The 17,652-nt window shown below is 42.9% G+C and overlaps 1 protein-coding gene across 2 annotated transcripts; it reads right to left on the bottom strand.

The window, feature by feature from the left end:
- Positions 1-33: 33 nt before the first annotated feature.
- Ccdc28a (coiled-coil domain containing 28A) lies at positions 34-16,984 on the bottom strand. Of its 2 annotated transcripts, XM_048425139.3 has the most exons (6): positions 16,666-16,972; positions 14,687-14,886; positions 10,549-10,712; positions 6,471-6,625; positions 2,831-2,853; positions 34-178 (listed from the first exon to the last, which is right to left on the bottom strand). In XM_048425139.3, the coding sequence occupies exons 2-6, from the start codon at positions 14,842-14,844 to the stop codon at positions 124-126; spliced, it is 555 nt and encodes a 184-aa protein (XP_048281096.1). In that variant the 5' UTR covers positions 14,845-14,886; positions 16,666-16,972; the 3' UTR covers positions 34-123. The 2 variants fall into 2 exon arrangements, with proteins under 2 accessions (XP_048281096.1, XP_087767786.1); XM_087911660.1 differs by lacking the exons at positions 34-178; positions 2,831-2,853 and adding an exon at positions 5,239-5,471 and having other exon boundaries at positions 16,666-16,984.
- Positions 16,985-17,652: the final 668 nt, after the last annotated feature.

The following is a 17,652-nucleotide window of genomic DNA, read 5'->3' as shown; positions in this document are numbered from 1 at the left end:
CACAATTGCTGCACTTGTACTCCATCACTTGAATTGTGTTGTGGGGATGATTCTGCTACTGGACTCGGCGAAAGCAACGACGGCTGCTTCTCTGCAAACCCCCTGAGCAGGCTGCATACTGCCTTAGCCGGTGGATGGATTGGGTACATCTTGCGCGTCTGCCAAATGCAGCTTCTGTCTGAATCCATCAGTTAAGGTGGTTTTCATTTCAGAGTGAGTACTTCTTGTACATTTCAGGAATTTACACTTAGTAACTGGGAAACAGAAGCAATGGGATAAAGGAAAGGAGGGAGGGAGGGAGGGAGGGAGGGAGGGAGGGAGGGAGGGAGGGAGGGAGGGAGGGAGGGAGGGAGGGAGTAGTGGAGGCTTCAAGGGAAAGCTGTCATGTTGCCAACATGTTTGGACCGTAGTTCAGTGCAGAGAAAAATGCTATGTGTATAATTTGAAGCTTAAAAACATTTAGGAGTTCTGCAGTCTCAAAGTCCAGATCCTCAAAGTCAAACATGAAATATTTATCACAACTCTGGAATCTTTTATGTAATCTTAATCATCCTTCAAGAAAACTGAATAAAAAAGGACTTCCACATGAGTCCTCGCCCCCCTCCCGGCTACCGCTCATTTCCTGTCGTCCTAAACTGTGTGCTGTCGCCCACCTTTCCAACAGTGACCGGAGCACACCCAGGGCAGCTGCGACCAGCGGGGCTCACTGGCAGAGTGCAAAGGCACACAGACAGAGGCATGGCCGTCCAAAGTACTCTTGTCTACTTGGGGGTTTGAGACTTAACACACGGAAAAATCATCAGACAGTAAAGCAAGGCAGAGCGTCAGCTGACAGGGGCAAATACTCGATGGAGTGGTGAGCAGGAGTGACCCTGTCTGACAGAGAGGGGGGGAGAGCAGGCCAGAGTGTCTGCATCAGAGCCAAGCTGAGCAAAGGACATCACGGGAGGAGTGAACAGGACGTGCTCCAAGCCAGAGAACACAGCTTAGTGGGAACAAGAACTCTCACACGATATATATGTTGTAAGCACCTGGAAAAAGTCTATAAAAAATTGATGATGGTAAAAAAATAAAATAAAAAAGCATTGGCAAGAGTCAATGTATAAAACCAGAGATACGGACAGTGAGGCAGGATAACTCCTGCAAGTTCAAGGCCAGCCTGCGCCACACAGTGAGTGCTGGGCCAGCCTGAGGTGTAGAATGTGATCCTGGTTGAAAAGCAAAACAAAACAAGAATCAAAGATAAAAAAATGTTTTAAGAAAATTAATGCCAATGTCTGAAGTACAGAGTTTTGAAAGTTCCTATCACTGAGTTAAAAGGAAAAACAGGTGACATTAATTTAAATGTTTCTACTTAGATATATTAAAATTTAAAAACTTTTAATCTACTGTGTGTAGGTGGCCATGCCACTGGGCATGTGGACAGCTTTATGGAGCCCACTCTCTCCCTTAACCTTCCTGAGTCATGGTGCTAAAACTGTGTAACAAGCACCTGCTGGCTCTATCGAGAAATAATTTATTTAAAGTTCAAATCAGGCCTGGTAGACATGTGCACCTGTAACTCCAGTACTTGAAAGGCACAGGCAGGGGATGCTTATGATGCCAGCCTAGGGTATCTAAGGGAGATCTTGTCTCAAAATAAAATACCAGCAGCAATGGTTTCAATGAGCAATCCTAATTGAAATGTTTCATGTTTGATTTTTTTATGTATGAAATTTACTGTCCTTATTACAGTCAAAGTATATTTTAATTCTGACTTGCTAAACATGTCATATGCTCAGTAGCCATAGAATTAGGGGCTTCCATGTTTAACTGGAAGCTCAAGTCAGAACATAAAATCAGAACACTGAAGAATCGGGTTCTGAGCGCTTGCAGCGTCGTGTGGAGAAAGAAGGAAGGCTTGGAGCAGACGTGGTAAGAGCTGACACGCGGCAGGAAAGACAAGTGGGACTCATAATCATGTCCGAGCTGAAGGCAAAACACAGACTTAACTGCTGTGGCCCACGGCTGAGCAGTCAGTAACAGCGTAAAATACAGCAGTGTTCAGATTTGCTGCTCTACCCTCGCATGTGCTATGTAGTTTACAAATTTCCTCATACATCCCATTACACAATACATGACCGCTGCTGGTGCTGAACAGGCCCCTGAAGCTGTTAAAGAACGCGTGGACTGTGACATTACTAAGTGTGAACATCTCAGAAGTCCCATCTCGTGTCATTACCGTGTTCAAAGAGAGAGTGTCCTCACATAAAAGCAGGTTGAAGGCAGGGTTGTTTCCTATTATTGTGTATCAGCAATCATGTTGACAAATACATGAAAAAATAGAAAAATTCCTTAAGTTATTGTTTCAGACTGAAATATCAAAATCAAAATAACCTACCTGTGATTTGGTGCTTTCCTCCATGCTAATTCTACTGCACTAGCTTTGGCACGGAGCTGCCACTTCACAAGCTGTGGAAGGACCCCTTGAATACTGTGCTTTAGCGCACCTGGATTTCAATTTTATGCACCTTAAGTAATAATATTAAGTATATCTTTGGGTACCTGTCAGGTTAGTTCCAGAATCTAAGAGTCAAAATAATTCTTATAGTCCAATATGCAATTTTCATGACTTGAAAAGTAATAATTAAATTTGTTTTGAAAAAGTAAGTGAACAATATAAAACAACCAACCAGACACGAAATTTCAGCATGCAAAACCACAGAACAATCTGATTTAGAAACTAAAAGAAGAGACATAGCCCTAGTAAATAAAGTAAGATATAGCAGAAATTATTTACCCAGAACTACAGATTATGAACTTTACACTGTTTGTAGTAGGCAAAGGATACATAGAAGAATTCAATTCTTCTAACTGCAACACAAAGAAACAAACTGAATATTAATTTTTACAAGATAAATATTAGTAGGTCACTGTTAACCATGTTTTAAAATAGCTTCATGTAGGTGTTTCTTTAACTGAAAGAAGAAATTATTTAAAAAGTTCTGAAAAAGTTTTCTAGGCTGGGAATTCCTTTGTACAGAATAACTATCAAGTAGCTGCAGCTTAAAAGAAAGACCCTGAGGCAAGAATAGAAGCAAATGCTGAAGACTAGAGCTTTGGAAGTGTTCCTAGAATCACGTACAATGGCAATAATCTCTACTGTGTTTGGATTTCTTTTTGAAAGAGAATCTCACTAGACAGTGGTAGCATACGTCTTTAATCTCAGCACAGACAGGTGGATCTCTGAATTTGAGGCCCGCCTAGTCTATAGAACAAGTTTCAGGACAGCCAGGGCTACACAGAGAAAACCTGTTTTGAAAAATCAAAAACAAACAAACAAAAAACAGAAAGAAAAGAAAAAAAAAAAGAAAGTCTCTATATGTGATCAGGCTGGTCTTGAACTCCAGAATGCTGGGATCACAGATATGTAACCACTTGTTCTCTTAACAGAAACTGTATCATTATTGTGTGTGCAATGTTGGTTGTGTGCGAAGGCAGCACACGTGTGAATGGGGCTGGTTCTCACCCTCGGCTCTTACATGAGTTCTAGGAAGTAAACTCAGGTACAGATTTCACCAGGTTCACACTGCAAGCACTTTTCCCTCCTCAGACATCTTGCTGACCCCACGACTAGCTTAAGTTTTGTTTTGTTGTTTAAATTGCCATTTCTGTGACCTTAATCTTTGAAACCTATATTATTTATAAAAATACTTACAAATATTTTAATTCTTACTATAAAGTAGAATTTATCACTCCTTGTCTTAGTCTGTTTGGGCTTTTATTTAAAACAATCATTAAATTAGCATTTTGTAGAAAAAGAGAAACTCATTTCTGATGGCTCTAGAGATCAGCCATGTGCAATTAAGAAGCCAACAGAGCCCGAGTTTAGCTAATGGAACAGTGCCTTGTACGATGTCCTCACAAAATGGCAGCAGCGGAGTTTCTCTTTTCTGCTCCTTTTTCCTGGATACTAATCTTACTCCCGACCTAATTACCTTCCAAAGACCTGTCTCTTTTTGCACCAGGGTGAGGACTCAAAAGAATGAGTTCTAGAAAGATACAGACATCGTCCGGCAGTGGTGGTGCACGCCTTTAATCCCAGAACTTGGGAGGCAGAGGCAGGTGGATCTCTGTGAGTTTGAGTCCAGCTGGTCTACAAGAACTAGTTCCAGAACAGGCTCCAAAGCTACAGAGAAACCCTGTCTCAAAAAAAGAAAAAAGAAAGAAAGAAAGAAAGGAAGAAAGAAAGAAAGAAAGAAAGAAAGAAAAAGAAAAAAGAAAAGAAAGATACAGACATCCAGACTACAGCATCTTTAATTTTAGAAGGAGAAATATAAAGTATAGAAATGCGGTCTGAGGCTGTAGCTTAGTGGTGGAGTGCCTGACTTGCATCCATGAAACCCTAGGCTTCATCTCCAGCACCTCAAAACTGTTTAAAAAACAAAGGAAGGTGGGCAGGTAGGCTAATGAGACTGTTCACCGTCACCAAGAGCAACACTGGTACAAGCCCTGCACTAGGCCTCCTGGTTTCAAAGTATTCTTTCTGCCAAAATGCAGTATTTTCCCAGGTGCACTAAAAGTACACAAACTAAGCTTATATTTAATGGAAATAAAGCATAGATATGAACTAAATACTTGTGACACTAAATATTATATGGCAGATCTGACCTTTAAAATACAGGTTTGACAGGATTTTTGTTTGTTCTTGAGAGGCTGACTTTGAACTCCTGTTCGTCCTGCATCCACTTCCCAAGTGCTGGGATTACAGGCAGGCACTGTTAATCTTCTAGGTTTAAAGCTTTAAAAGAATGCCTTTAATCCCAGCACTTAGGAGGCAGAGGAAGTGACTCTCTGAGTTTGAGGGCAGCCTGGTCTACAGAATGAGTTCCAAGACAGCCAGAGCTACACAGAAACCTTGTTTTGACAGCTGCCTCAAACTTACTTACTAAAAAACCCCAGCAGAAACAAACTCTTGCCACTGCTGAAAATGAAGATAAGCTATGTTGAAGTCAGTTTTTATTTATTTTCCTTTCTTCTAAAAAGGTTTTGTGGATTCCTAAAGTTCCTGTGTATGCAATCTGCACATACGGAAGCCAAAGGTCAATGTTTCGTGTCTTCCTCAATTGTCTCCCACCTTACTTTTATCAGAGAGTATCTCTCACCAAACCTGGAGCTCACTAATTTGGCAAGAACTCAGGCCCTCACGCTGGTGTAGCAAGATCTTTGCCGACTGAGCCATCCTCCTAGCTGCCTAAAGACGGTTTTAAAGATTTATTTATTTTTATTTAATGGGTGAAAGTGTTTTGCCCACATATTAGCATGTGCACCACTTGTGTGCCTGGTGCCCTCAGAGGCCAGAAGAGGGCTTCAGATCCCCGGAACTGGAGCTACAGACGGTTGAGGGCCGCCATGTGGGTGCTGGGAACAGAATCGGGGTCCTCTGCAAGAGCAGCGAGTACTTTTAGTCGCTGAGTCAGCTTTTCAGCTCCCTAAAAAAGGTTTTAAAGAAGCAAATTTACAAGACGTTATGGGCTGAGTTGTGTCCCACTCCATCCCCAACTTATGTCAGTCACAATAGGTTAGAATATGTGGGTATGTGGGGACAGAACCTTTAAAGCGGTAATCAGTCAAAATGAGGTCAATGGGGGGCCCTAATCCAATGTGACCTGAACAAGAAAAGGAGACCTAGACCATGTGCACAGGAGAAGATGTCATGAGCATTAAGAAGACAACCCACAGTGGACAACTGAAGCCTTAGGCGACACTTGGATCCCCAACTTCCAGCTCCCAAAACTGGGAGAAAATAAATTTCTAGTTATGGTAGCACTAAGCTGACAGACGTGGCAATGAGCTGAATTGCTGTAGGGACCAGTACTGCCCTGTATTTACAATAAGTAACCATCCGAGCAGGCAAAGGGCTTCTGACTGGTGTCTTCGATGGACTTATGATCCGCATATGAACAAGGTCTCTGTATGATACAGGCCTTATATAATGTAATATAATAATACGGATGTAAAAATGTACAGAAGCAAGTATTTCCTTTGGAAGTCTGCCAGGATTATGATAATACATGCTTCCACAAATCTAAGTTCAAGCATTTCGTAGATTATGTTTCTTTAAAGAGTCAAGTGTAACAAGAGATGAATTCTGAGGACACCACACTAAGAGAACCCCCACCCCATGAGGGCACACACTGCATAATGCCATCTGTATGAGGTGCCACAGAGGCCAGCTCATCAAGACAGAAAGTACGTGAGGGGTTGCTAGGGCATTGGGAGGACAAACTAAAGAACAGGCCTCTTTAGGGGGTAGAGAAAATGTTCTAGAACTAGACGGTGGTAATGACTGCAAAACACTTTCTATATGATCTCACATATATAGAATATATGAGTATATATAGTTAAAATTCTGATAGCTAAAATTTGAGTTGTGCTATGTGTGTGTATTGTTGCAAGAAGATGTTTTTTAAACAGAGCACTCCACTCACGTCCGACAGAAGCCTGTCCAAGTTGGCGTCACTGGCTGCTTTCCGCTTATCCTCAGGAAGTTCCTCTAACTCCCCGTAGAGCTCCAAATTCAAGCGAGCTAATTTCTCCTGCATTCCCCGGACATGTTCCATCTGTTCTATGGAACATTCATTTCCTGGGGAACATTCCAGAACATTAACAAAGATTAGTGTTAAAGCCTATAACCCTCAAGAAACAGCTTTTAAACTCCAGGTGCGCAAAAGAAATTCAGTTTCTTTGTTTGTAAATTGCCTTGCTAATAACTGTTTTCTGGGTACAATCACAAATCCTTTATTTTTTTGAGACAGGGTAGCTAAGCTGGTTCAAACTCACAATCTTCCTGTTTTGGACTCTTGTCTGTTGGGAGCAAATAAAATTATTGGCCAGGAAAACAATGGCCAACGATGACTAAGAAATAATCCTGGGCCCTAAAATAAAATTATGCATAAAATTTTTAAAAGTAAAATCATTCCTTAAGTAGGGAGATGTGTTCTTTTTCTTCCACTGTAACACTGTATATAGAAGCAATAACCATAATTCTGTCCATTTTGACAACTGCCAGGTGAACTGAAAAGCCAATATTTTGTAGTACTCTGAGTAAAATGAAGAATTCTCTGAGAATTTCAACCATAAATTATTTTTCACCAGTTATATATTCTTCCTTTAGGAAATATAAATGCCAATATTTAAAGCATAATGATTATACATTACACAGTATAATATTTTCAATCATACACAAGACAGCTTCACTAAGGCAGGGATCTCATTCTTTCTTAAGTCCAGCATGGTGACTTTACCTGCCCAGAACTAGTGTACATACACATGACATAGTCTATATCATCATCTGGTTTAAGTGCAGCCTCTGCAACCTTTTGGTATCCCAATGGAAAAAAAAAAAACAAAACTACTTTTCCCCCTAAATATATTGCAGAAGTATACTGTAATTCAGTTAGAGTGGAAATACAGTCAAGTGTGGCATCGTAAGTGTATATATAAGCATTTGCATCTCCTGAAGATGTGTTCCGGCAACAGGAGGAAGATGGGGAAGGAGAGGAGGGGAAGGAGAGTGGTAGAGAGGCAGAGAGAAAATGAATGAGAATAGGAATGAATGAACACAGAGATGTAGACCTAACAAAGAAAATGGAGAGGAAGACAGACCTAGCTGGCCTGCTTCACAAGAGAAAAGGGACAAAGGACTTGCTCTAAAGGACCAAAGATGAATCAGCAGCTAGGAAAGGCTTAGTGATTCCCTGGAGGGAGCCATGAGAAAAGACCCAGTCCTCACATTTATCCAGATAAGTGCCCACAGTTACTGATAGAGAGGTGGTGGTGGGTTCTTAGACATTAAGCTGTAAAATAAAGTTAATGGCCCAGTAAGAAAAAAACTGACTAGCAATGGAATTTTCATGGCAACACTTACAGCCACAGGGCTGCGTGACAACGCAGGGAAGGAAGGACTTCAATCAAACACAAAGTCACCTGACCTGAAGGGAGGAAGCAAAGTAAAAGAGGTCCAGAGATTGCCCCTGAGAACAAGTGAACGGGGAAGAGAGGAAGAAGTGACAACATTCTGGGGTACCATGTTGTTGGGGTGCAGTAGAACATGAGATGGGGGAACATGTCTGTGAAGTAAGTAATGCTTATTTATTTGGAGTCAGGGGCTCCTATGTAATCCAGCCTGGCCTTAAAGTCACGATTCTCCTGCCTCAGCCACCCCAGTACAGAGATTATAGGCCTGAGTCCTTGTCCAGTGTAAGCATTACCAAGGACTAAAGACCCAGAAACCACAAAAGAAAAGAGATGTGAGTACACAAAACTCCAGCACTTCACAGGACCAACATCTGTAGAAATAAATATATTTGGAAAAATAAGTTTAAAAAGTGTATTGTTTACGTGTAAGACATACAAAGGGCTCCTGACAATGACAAAGTAAGAAATTACCAAACTAGCCAGGCAGTGGTGGCAGTGCTTGCCTTTAATCCCAGCACTAGGGGGCAGAGACAGGCAGATCTCTATGAGTTAGAGACCAGCCTGGTCTACAAGAGCTAGTTCCAGAACAGGCTCCAAAGCTACAGAGAAACCCTGTCTTGAAAAACCAAACTAAAAACTATGTAAAAATTCTAAAAAGAACAATCCAACTAGTAGACAAGTAGACATATAAATTAAAATTTGATGGCCATTTAAAAAAATTTCACTTGACTGACAAAAACTGACAGATAATGTCTGCTGCAGGATACTTCTATTACAAATAAAATTAGGGCTGGGTGTGGTGAGCCACTCCTCTATTTCAGCCCTTGGAACCTGGAGACAGAAGGAGGATCAAGAATTAAAGAGCAGCGTCTGGTACATAATGAATTCAAGGCTAGCCTACAATACATGAGTTCCTGCCTTAAAAAAGGGGGGATGAGACTGTTAACTCAGTTGGCAGAATGCTTGTTTAGCAGTCACAAAGATCACATTCAGTTCCCAGTCTGTATAAATACTATATAAATAGGACGTCAAATCCTAGTAGTTTGACTACTACTAAATAGTAGTCAAATCCACGTGACTACAATCCTAGCAGTTGGAGACAGGTAGCAACAGGAAAATCACAAGTTCAAGGTCATCTTCATCTACACAGTGAGTTTAAAGCCAGACTGAGCTACACAAGCCCCTGCCTCAAAAGGGGAGAAATTCCCAGTGCATGGAAAGCTGAGGCAGAAGATCATGAACTCCAGGATAGCCAGGCTATGTACAGAGCAGGACACTTTCGAAAATCAAAAGCAAATTGAACACACTAAGTCTAAATTGGTTTAACTAATAAAGACTTCCCCTACTATTTTAAATAGATAAATTATATGATATGGTTTTGGTTTTCAAAAATAAATTAGGTTGCTTTCTAAAGAAGGAAGGGGCATACAAGACCATACATAGGGATAAAGAATCTAATTTAAATAAGGACTTCAGACGGTTATTCCGTAACAGTAATTCTACTTTAACACTTCTGCTAATCTTCCCTTGTGTGTGTTCATAAGTGTAGTGTTGTATAGTATGCAGGAGTGCACCTGCATGCCGGTGTGCAGAGGCCTGAGAGGAGGATGTCAGCTGTCCTGTCCATCACTCTGCCTTATTTCTTTAAGACCAGGTCTTTCTGAGGACCTGGACCAAGGCTGACAGCCAGTAAGCTCCAGAAATCTGCTTCCCATACCTCTGGGTTCCAGGTCTGCCTGTGCCCAGCTTTTAACACAGGTGGCTGGGGTACAAACTCAGGGCCTGACGTCTGGGCGACTGTCTTACCCACTAAGCCATATCTCTGGCCCAGAAAACTCCCTTTTAAAAGTCCCCCCAAAAATTTTAGGGAGGAAATTATATTCCACGACAATAAAATCTAAAATTCTTAAACTTTGTGTCTCTATATTTTGTGGTTCCCTTCTTTCTCTTTCCCCAACACTGAGTGTGTGTTCTTGTGTATTTGTTTCTGAGGCAGGTCTCAAGTAGCACAGGTTGCCTCCAAAGTCACTGTGTAGCTGAGGATGTCTCTAAACTGTCTAGCTCTCCTGCCTCTATTTCCCGAGAGGTAGGATTAGAGATGTGCCTGGCTTTCTGTAGTGCGCGGTGTCAAACCAAGGACTTTGTAAGCACTAGGCAGTCTACCAACTACCAACAAAGCCATATACTTAGACCTCTCTGGGCATGCGTGTCCTGAGACACAGTCTTGGGTAGCCCAGAATGGCTTCAAACTCTCTATGTAGTTGAGGGTGACCTTTAACCTCTAATCTTCCTGGCCTCTACCTTCTAGATACTGGGATTACAGGCATGAGTCACCACATCCAGTGTTCCTTCGCTTTTTAATAAAAGAAAAAGATACTTTGAGAGCCCCTCAAACAACTAGGTGGGTGGTAGGTGGGTGGTGCTGAAGGACACCCAAGGCTGTCCTCTGCTTACACACACACACACACACACACACGCACATGCACACAAGCACAAGAACATACCAAACAAAAGGAAGAATGAAACACTGCAGAACATGGGATGCAAACATCCTAAAGAAAAAGCATGGAGAACGCACTGCTGTCTTACCAAATGCCTGCAGCTTTCCCGAGTGGAAATCATTTAGCAGACTGAGGAGCCCGCGCTCCATCTCCTGGACATCGGAGACATCTGTGAGGAAGGAGTGCTGGATGGGGGTGGACTGAGCCCCTTTCCCTTCTCCTCCTGGAGGCTTGTTCTTTTCTTTCACCACTCTGCAGAGAAGACACAATGGACCTCGGTTAGATCTTCCAGGTTGTTCTAGATTAAATGCCTGCTTTACTTCTCAGTTACATAAATGTACATTTCTTAAAAACAGGATATCAGAAAAGAGTCAATACTAAAATGAAGTCTGAAACCTCAAGCCAACAGCAAACGAAAACAGGTGGTGAAAAATCCCAACTATATAAAGTGTAACCACTGAGAAACAGAAAGTTTGGTTGCTATGTTTATGGCAATATGCTAATTTGTTAGACTGAAAAGGTATTGAAAGGAAAATTGGTAAATCTTTTCAGTGTCCTATTTTACATATTTCACTTCTCAGTAAAACATACTACACATTCTACTTTTGTTTTCCAAGACAGGGTTTCTCTGTGTAACAGTCCTGGCTGTCCTGGAACTTTTTTTGTAGACCAGGCTGGTCTCAAACTCACTGAGATCTGCCTCCCAAGTACTGGGATTAAAGGCCACCACCTGGCTACACACTCTACTTTCTAAATAGTATTCTTCAACTTTTTATAGCTGGGTAAGTAGTTCTGGGCTCCTGCTCTAAAGACAGTATGCCAAGAGTGCTTGGGCTTAGGAGAGAAACATTTAAAATCCAAACTCAAGCACCTGGTAACATCCTGAATTCCACCACCTTCCTTGGGGTCCCTCATGCAGTTTCAAAGTCAGGCTGAGTAATGTAATCTAACTTCTCTATTGCTCTCCTTAGCCACTGTCACCATGTTGTATCTTAATCTAACAGCTCCCCACACCTTCCCAGATGGCCCACCTGGTCCTGTGTATGGTTGTTGGTCCCCTTTTCCTCCCTAAGAAGCAGACAAGTCCATTTCTAAATAATTCCAGGCCATATAATTTAAACCTTCAAGAGCAAAGGCTGGCCTTAATCCAATACTCTTAAGAAACCCTACTTTCCTTGGGTGTGGCTGTTCAAAACATTAATACCAATGCAGAGGAAGGAGGCAGAGGCAGGGGGATAACCAGCCTGATTTACCTAAGTCCAAGGACAATGAGGGCCATCTAGTGAGACCCAGTTTCAAATAAAACAACCAGTCAGTCCCTAACCATATTAGCCTCCTAGAAGCACAATGGCCATCTTCTTATCTGAGTCCTGGTCCTACATTCAGATCCTTCACTTCCCACCATCTTTGCCAGGCCACTGCTCACAATCCCTTCAAGCCTCAGTCTAGCTGCGATTTCCCCAGAAAGGCACATGGGAATCTTTGATTAATTCTTAACACATACATCTGCATACACCAGGCTCTCAGACACCAGGGAGATGGCGCCATGCACATCCTATATAAAAACGGGAGAAACAGGAGTTCACAAGGCACAGAGCCAGCCAGGCTTCTAAAGGTGATGCCCAAGCAAGGGTTAAAAAGCCAAAGGGGTTGGTGTTATCTTTAACTAGTACTGGTTCTGGATTCAGTCCTCCACCTACAGAGACTCAGTACTTGATTTTTACATCATAATGAATGAAGACCTCATCCCCACAACTATACTTACAAAGATAAGATAAATAGGGTGTGTATATATGCACATACATCTTTGTGTGAGGTTCTGGGAGTGTAAGCCCATGCATGGGGTTGGGTAAAGAAACTAACAACTCTTAAGAAATTTAGAATTCAGGCTGGAGAGATGACTCAGTGGTTAAAAGCACTAGCTACTCTTCCAGAGGACCCAGGTTCAATTTACAGCCTCCACATGGCAGCTCATAACTCTCTAACTCCAGTTACAGAGGATCCAACATCTCTCTTCTGATATCCACAGGTACCAGGCATGCACAAACAGACTGGAAGACAAAACACCCATATGGATAAAATGAAAATTTAAAAAAATTGGAACTTGGAGTGGTGGTATACAGCTTTAATCTGAGCATTCTGGAGAAAGGGAAGAAGAGAGAGCCCTACATGTTCAAGGCCAGCCTGGTCTACACAATGAGTTCCAGGCCAGCCAAGGCAACAAAGTGAAGTACTTCTCACAATCAAAAACAAAAAAACCAACAGGAGAAAATTAATTTAGAACTCATAGTCTGTCAGTTCTTCACAAGAAAAGGTTTACATATTGTGTGTGTGTTATGCAGTGAATGCATGTACATGTATGTGCATGTGATGTGGGATTAACCTCTGCATGCTGTGAATATATTTTATTATCATTGGTTAAAAAAGAGGCTGCTTTGGCCTCTGGCAGGGCACAATATTGCAAGGCAGGAAATCCACGCAGGGATAGAGGGGGAAAGAAGGCGGAGTCAGGGAGACACCATGTAGCCATCCAAGAAGCAAGATGTAAGGTTAACAAACCACGAGTCTCATGATAAAAAAAATAATAGAAACGGCTAGTTTAAGATACAAGAGTTAATTACAAATATGCCTGAGCCATCAGGCAAACGGTGTTGTAATTAATACAGTTTTTTCGGTCTGGGTGGCCGGGAAACAGAAGCACACTCTCTGTTTACACACATGCATGTGTGGAGTGGCCAGAGGTTGATGTCAGGGAGACACATCTTCCTTTGTTGCTTTCCACCTTATTTTTTAAGACAGACCCTCTCATCAAACCTGGAGCTTGCCACACTGGCTAGACTGCACCAGCAACAAGCCCCAAGAATCCCTACGTCCACATTGGTGGTGCCCGAGTCCAGATGTGCACTGCCACACCTTGATTTTTTACAAGGATGCTGGGGGTCCAAACTTAGATCCTCATGCTTGTGTAGTGAGCTCTTTATCTGAGTAGTCCCCAGCCCCAAGGCCTGTATTTTTTTACTGGTATTTCATATGGTGTTAAATGACATCACTTAGATCCTTACTTCTGCTTCCTCTTACTTTCATGAAGACCATGACAGAAAGCAACCCAGGGAGGAAAGGGTTCATCTGACTTACAGCTTCTAGTTCACTATGCAGGGAAGTCAGGGCAACTCGAGGCAGGAACCTGGAAGAAGAAACGGAAGCAGAGCCCACGCTCTGTTGACTGGTTTGCTCAGCCTGCTTTCTTATACAAGCCAGAAGCACTTCAAGGGTGGCACTACCCACAGCAGCCAGGCCATCCCACATCAATAAATAATCAAGAAAATGTCCTACAGAATTGCCTACAGGCCATTTTTTTTTTCAGCCGAAGATTCAGCTTCCCAGGTGAGTCTGGCACGTGTCAAGCTGACGAGAAATACCACAAGTGCTGTCCATGACCTCACCTGTGAGCTTATCACGTGAAGATCCACTCCTGCGGATCCAGAGCGCAGCTTAAGAAGATCCCATAATCCCCATACTCTCTTTAAAAGTGGAGAAAATCCACTGCAGATTTTACAGTTTCTGTGTAGCAAATGTATTATTCTCATTCTTTCAAATCTGCAAGTTTTTATCTACTAGATAACTTCATCAGGTAACAGAGAAGAAAACAGGCATACACTATAAAACTCACTTTACTAAAATCTGTTTCCTTTATGCATATGTACATCTGTGCAGGAGGGTGTGCATGGCTGTGTGGCTGCCTGCGCCTGTGTGTGTTGTGTACAGGCAGGTGGAGGTCAGAGGGTACTCTCAGATCTCATCTCCGGGAGTGCTTTCTTTGAAGTCAGCAAATAAAGTAGACTGTCAGCAAGCCCCAGGACTCCTCTTGGGTTCCCTAGGCTGGGATGACAGGAATGAGCTACCATTCCAGGTATTTTTATATGGGTTCTAGGACCGAAACTCAAGCCTTCTGGTTTATAGGACCAGAGTTTTATCAACTGATTGAGCTCTCCAGAGCCAACAACCCCTTTCTGAATATTTATTCACGTGAAACTCTCATAGTCGTTGCTTTTAGAGTCAAAGTCTGGGCTGAGACTGTAGCTCAGAGGTAGAACATTGGATGTGTGAGGACCCGGATTTAATCTGCAGCACTGGGAGAAGTCAATCCACAAGAGGAAAAGAGGCTGGACAGGGAAGATAACTACTTATTAGCACATTACTGTGAAATGTCAAAGACAAGAGCTCACCTCTTTAACTTTGGCCGCTGGGATGTTGACTGTACCGTGGGATTTGAAAAGCCTGTGCTCTTACTAGCTGGGATGGCATTTTTTTTGGCATTGACAACCTGAGTAGAGTGGGCACTGAAGGACTTGGGACTCTTCCTCTTCACTTTCCGCTCTTCCATTGCTTCAAGTTCTTTGTTGCATCAAGAGCAGCTTCATAAGACCTAAATAAGGAACTATAGTGATGACAGCCATACGCTATAATATGTAAAGAGGGAGACAAAGGCACATTCCACAGACCTAAAGAGCAAGAATGTCAAGTTAGACATTAACTTATAATTAAGTTAGAACAAGGAATCCCTTGTCTAATCTACTTTGTTAGTATACGTAAAGATCTTTATCAAAATTGTCTAATAATCTTTTGTAACATTTTCTCTATTCACATATCCGAGCATCTACTGATTCTCCTCCACAAGCCAGGCACTGCTGTCAGTCCTGGGGAAACAATAATGAATAAGACAAAGCCCTTAATGTCAAGAAGTCACTGAGACATAAGGTGGCCAGTATAAGCAAATCACCCATGCAAACCCGCAGCCTCACTGAAGCTTTAGCTGGCCTGTCAATCTCCCATCCAAACCAGACTCAAACAGATGCCTATCAGGGCATCAGAAGTCTACACTGATGCAACTTTAAGGCTTATGTCATGTACACTAGATTGGTATACTATGCACCACTGTAGAGTTTTTGCCGGCCTTGCTCTGTACGGTAGGCTGGCCTGGAACTCCCAGAGATCCACCTATCTCTGTCTTCTGAGTGACGGGATTAAAGGCATCAAAAGTGTGCACCACCTCACCTTTTCTTTTTGAGGAAAAGTTTTGCTCTATGTTTCTGGTTGGTTGAGAAATTACTATGTAAGCCATGCTAGCCTCCAGCTTGTGATGACGCTCCCCCTCTGTTCCCAAATGCTGGAATGATGGGCATATGTCACGAGACTGGCTGTTTAGATTGCAATTTTTCTTAATTCTATTATTAATGGATCACAAAGTTGTCAGAAACATGTATATCTATTCATTCCTTCAAATTGTTAATTGCATTATGAATATCAGGTCTTAAAAAGATATACTGTCTGGCTTGAGACAGCCCAGCAGTTAGGAGCCACTGGCTGCTCTTCCAAAGGACTCATTCGATTTCCATGACCAACAACGTGGCTTTCAACAGTCTGTAACTTCAATTCCAAGCTATCCAGTGCCCTCTTCTGGCCTCCAGGGGCACTGTATGCAAACGGTGCATAGACAACCAATCAGGCAAAACATTCATACACAGCCATTAAATTTAACATTTAAAAGTGTTTAATTCAATCCTGCCACGACTATTTTAAAATTCAGAAACCGTCTTGGTAATTAAAAAGACAATGTTGGATTTTTGTTTCTTGTTTTTGTTTTGCTATCTAATAGACGGCTCTCTTGGGAAAGGGCCCAACATCCAGTCTCTAATCTCAGATACCAATAGTGAATCCACTTGAATTAGTTGCTAATTGTTTAATATGTAATACAGATTAAACAGAAATTTAAAGATGACAAAGCGGGCCTCCAAGAGGTGAGGCTCTGTATAATTCATGATACGTATAAACACGCTAACCATCAAACCTAAGGATGCTAACACACATTTGGTGATAGGGGAAAAAATAGTTAACACGTAAAGCATCGCAAATAAACCAATGGTCTCCCAGAGAGCAAGCTTGAGATTTACTCAATTCTGGAGGATAACATCTGTCCCAAGACCTGAAATCCTAGGCAAGCACTAGGGACCGTTCTAAAGAGGGCTCATGGTTGAATGTTAAACCTTGCTTTTAACCAGGACCACCGGGGCGGCCTGTGGTCTGCCTTTATTTCCCTTCCGCAACCCACCGCAGTGATGACCAATCAATCCCCAGCAGTGACCAGAGCGGGTGCTGAAGGGCCCGAAGGAACAGGTTGCGGGAGTTCCCGCATCCCATTACATACCATAGGAAAAGGCTATGGTCCTTTTCCTCAACTGGAAAAGGTCAGAGAGCGTCCAAAGCCTCGGCTACAGCTGCAGCAAGTGTCCAGGTCACCCAGCTTGGGACCCGCGCCTCCGCAGCGCACTTTGTTTACGGAAGTGATGTAATCGGTGCGGAGCCCTCTGTGATGCGGAAGCCACGCCCCTTCCGGGTCCCTTAACCATGCTCGCATCCCCGTCTCGGGCTCAGTGCGCCCATAGCCGCTTTCAGGTACGGCTCCAGCGGCCACGGGAAACAGAAGTTATTTCTGGCCACGCCAAGTCTGCCCCTGCGACGGCCTCGAATTGGCGGTATAGTGTCCTCACCGGAAACGGCTAGCCACCACGGTGAATGACCGCCCCCCCCGTTTACTGCAATTCCCAGCATGCCGTTCGAGCACACCTGAAGGCGGAGCCTATTGTCACCCTAGCAGCGGATCCACGCCTCGGATTGGTTACCTTGTGTGTGGCCTGAAAAGCGTAGACAGATGTGCCGCCTCCAAGTGGGAGTCAGTGAATAGCCAGGTCTTTCGGGGTACTTGGGTATGTTTATGTTGTCTGTGTCTCTGAGTTTTCTCTTTGACAGGGTCTCGTTTGGCCGAGACTGCTCTAGAACTGGTTGGGTTGCTGAGATGGCCTTGAACCCCTGATTGTCCTGCCAACACTTCTTAAGTGCTAGGAATGATAGTACATTCTTAAGTGTAGGATCACTACAGTCCTTTGAGATAGCTGGCATAATCCCCGTTTTAGAAATGAATCTGAGATTCAGAAAGGCTAAATAACCATGTTGTCTGACTCTTCCCTTCATCCCTGGGAGAAAGAATCGAGGTTTGCGAGAGTGTCATGAAGGAGCTCTGGGCAGTCAGACCATGGCAAAGATGCCTCTGACAGTCCTTAACCTTCTCATCCATCCCCTCTGCCTTGCTAAAAAACCATCAGATTACATTCCTAAAGCTAGCCACCCAGGTCTA

The sequence above is a fragment of the Myodes glareolus genome, chromosome 1 (assembly GCF_982192425.1).
Source record: "Myodes glareolus chromosome 1, mMyoGla1.1, whole genome shotgun sequence".
NCBI lineage: Eukaryota > Metazoa > Chordata > Mammalia > Rodentia > Cricetidae > Myodes > Myodes glareolus.
Note: the sequence above shows the minus strand (reverse complement) of the source record. Positions and strands in the feature narration are given on the sequence as shown.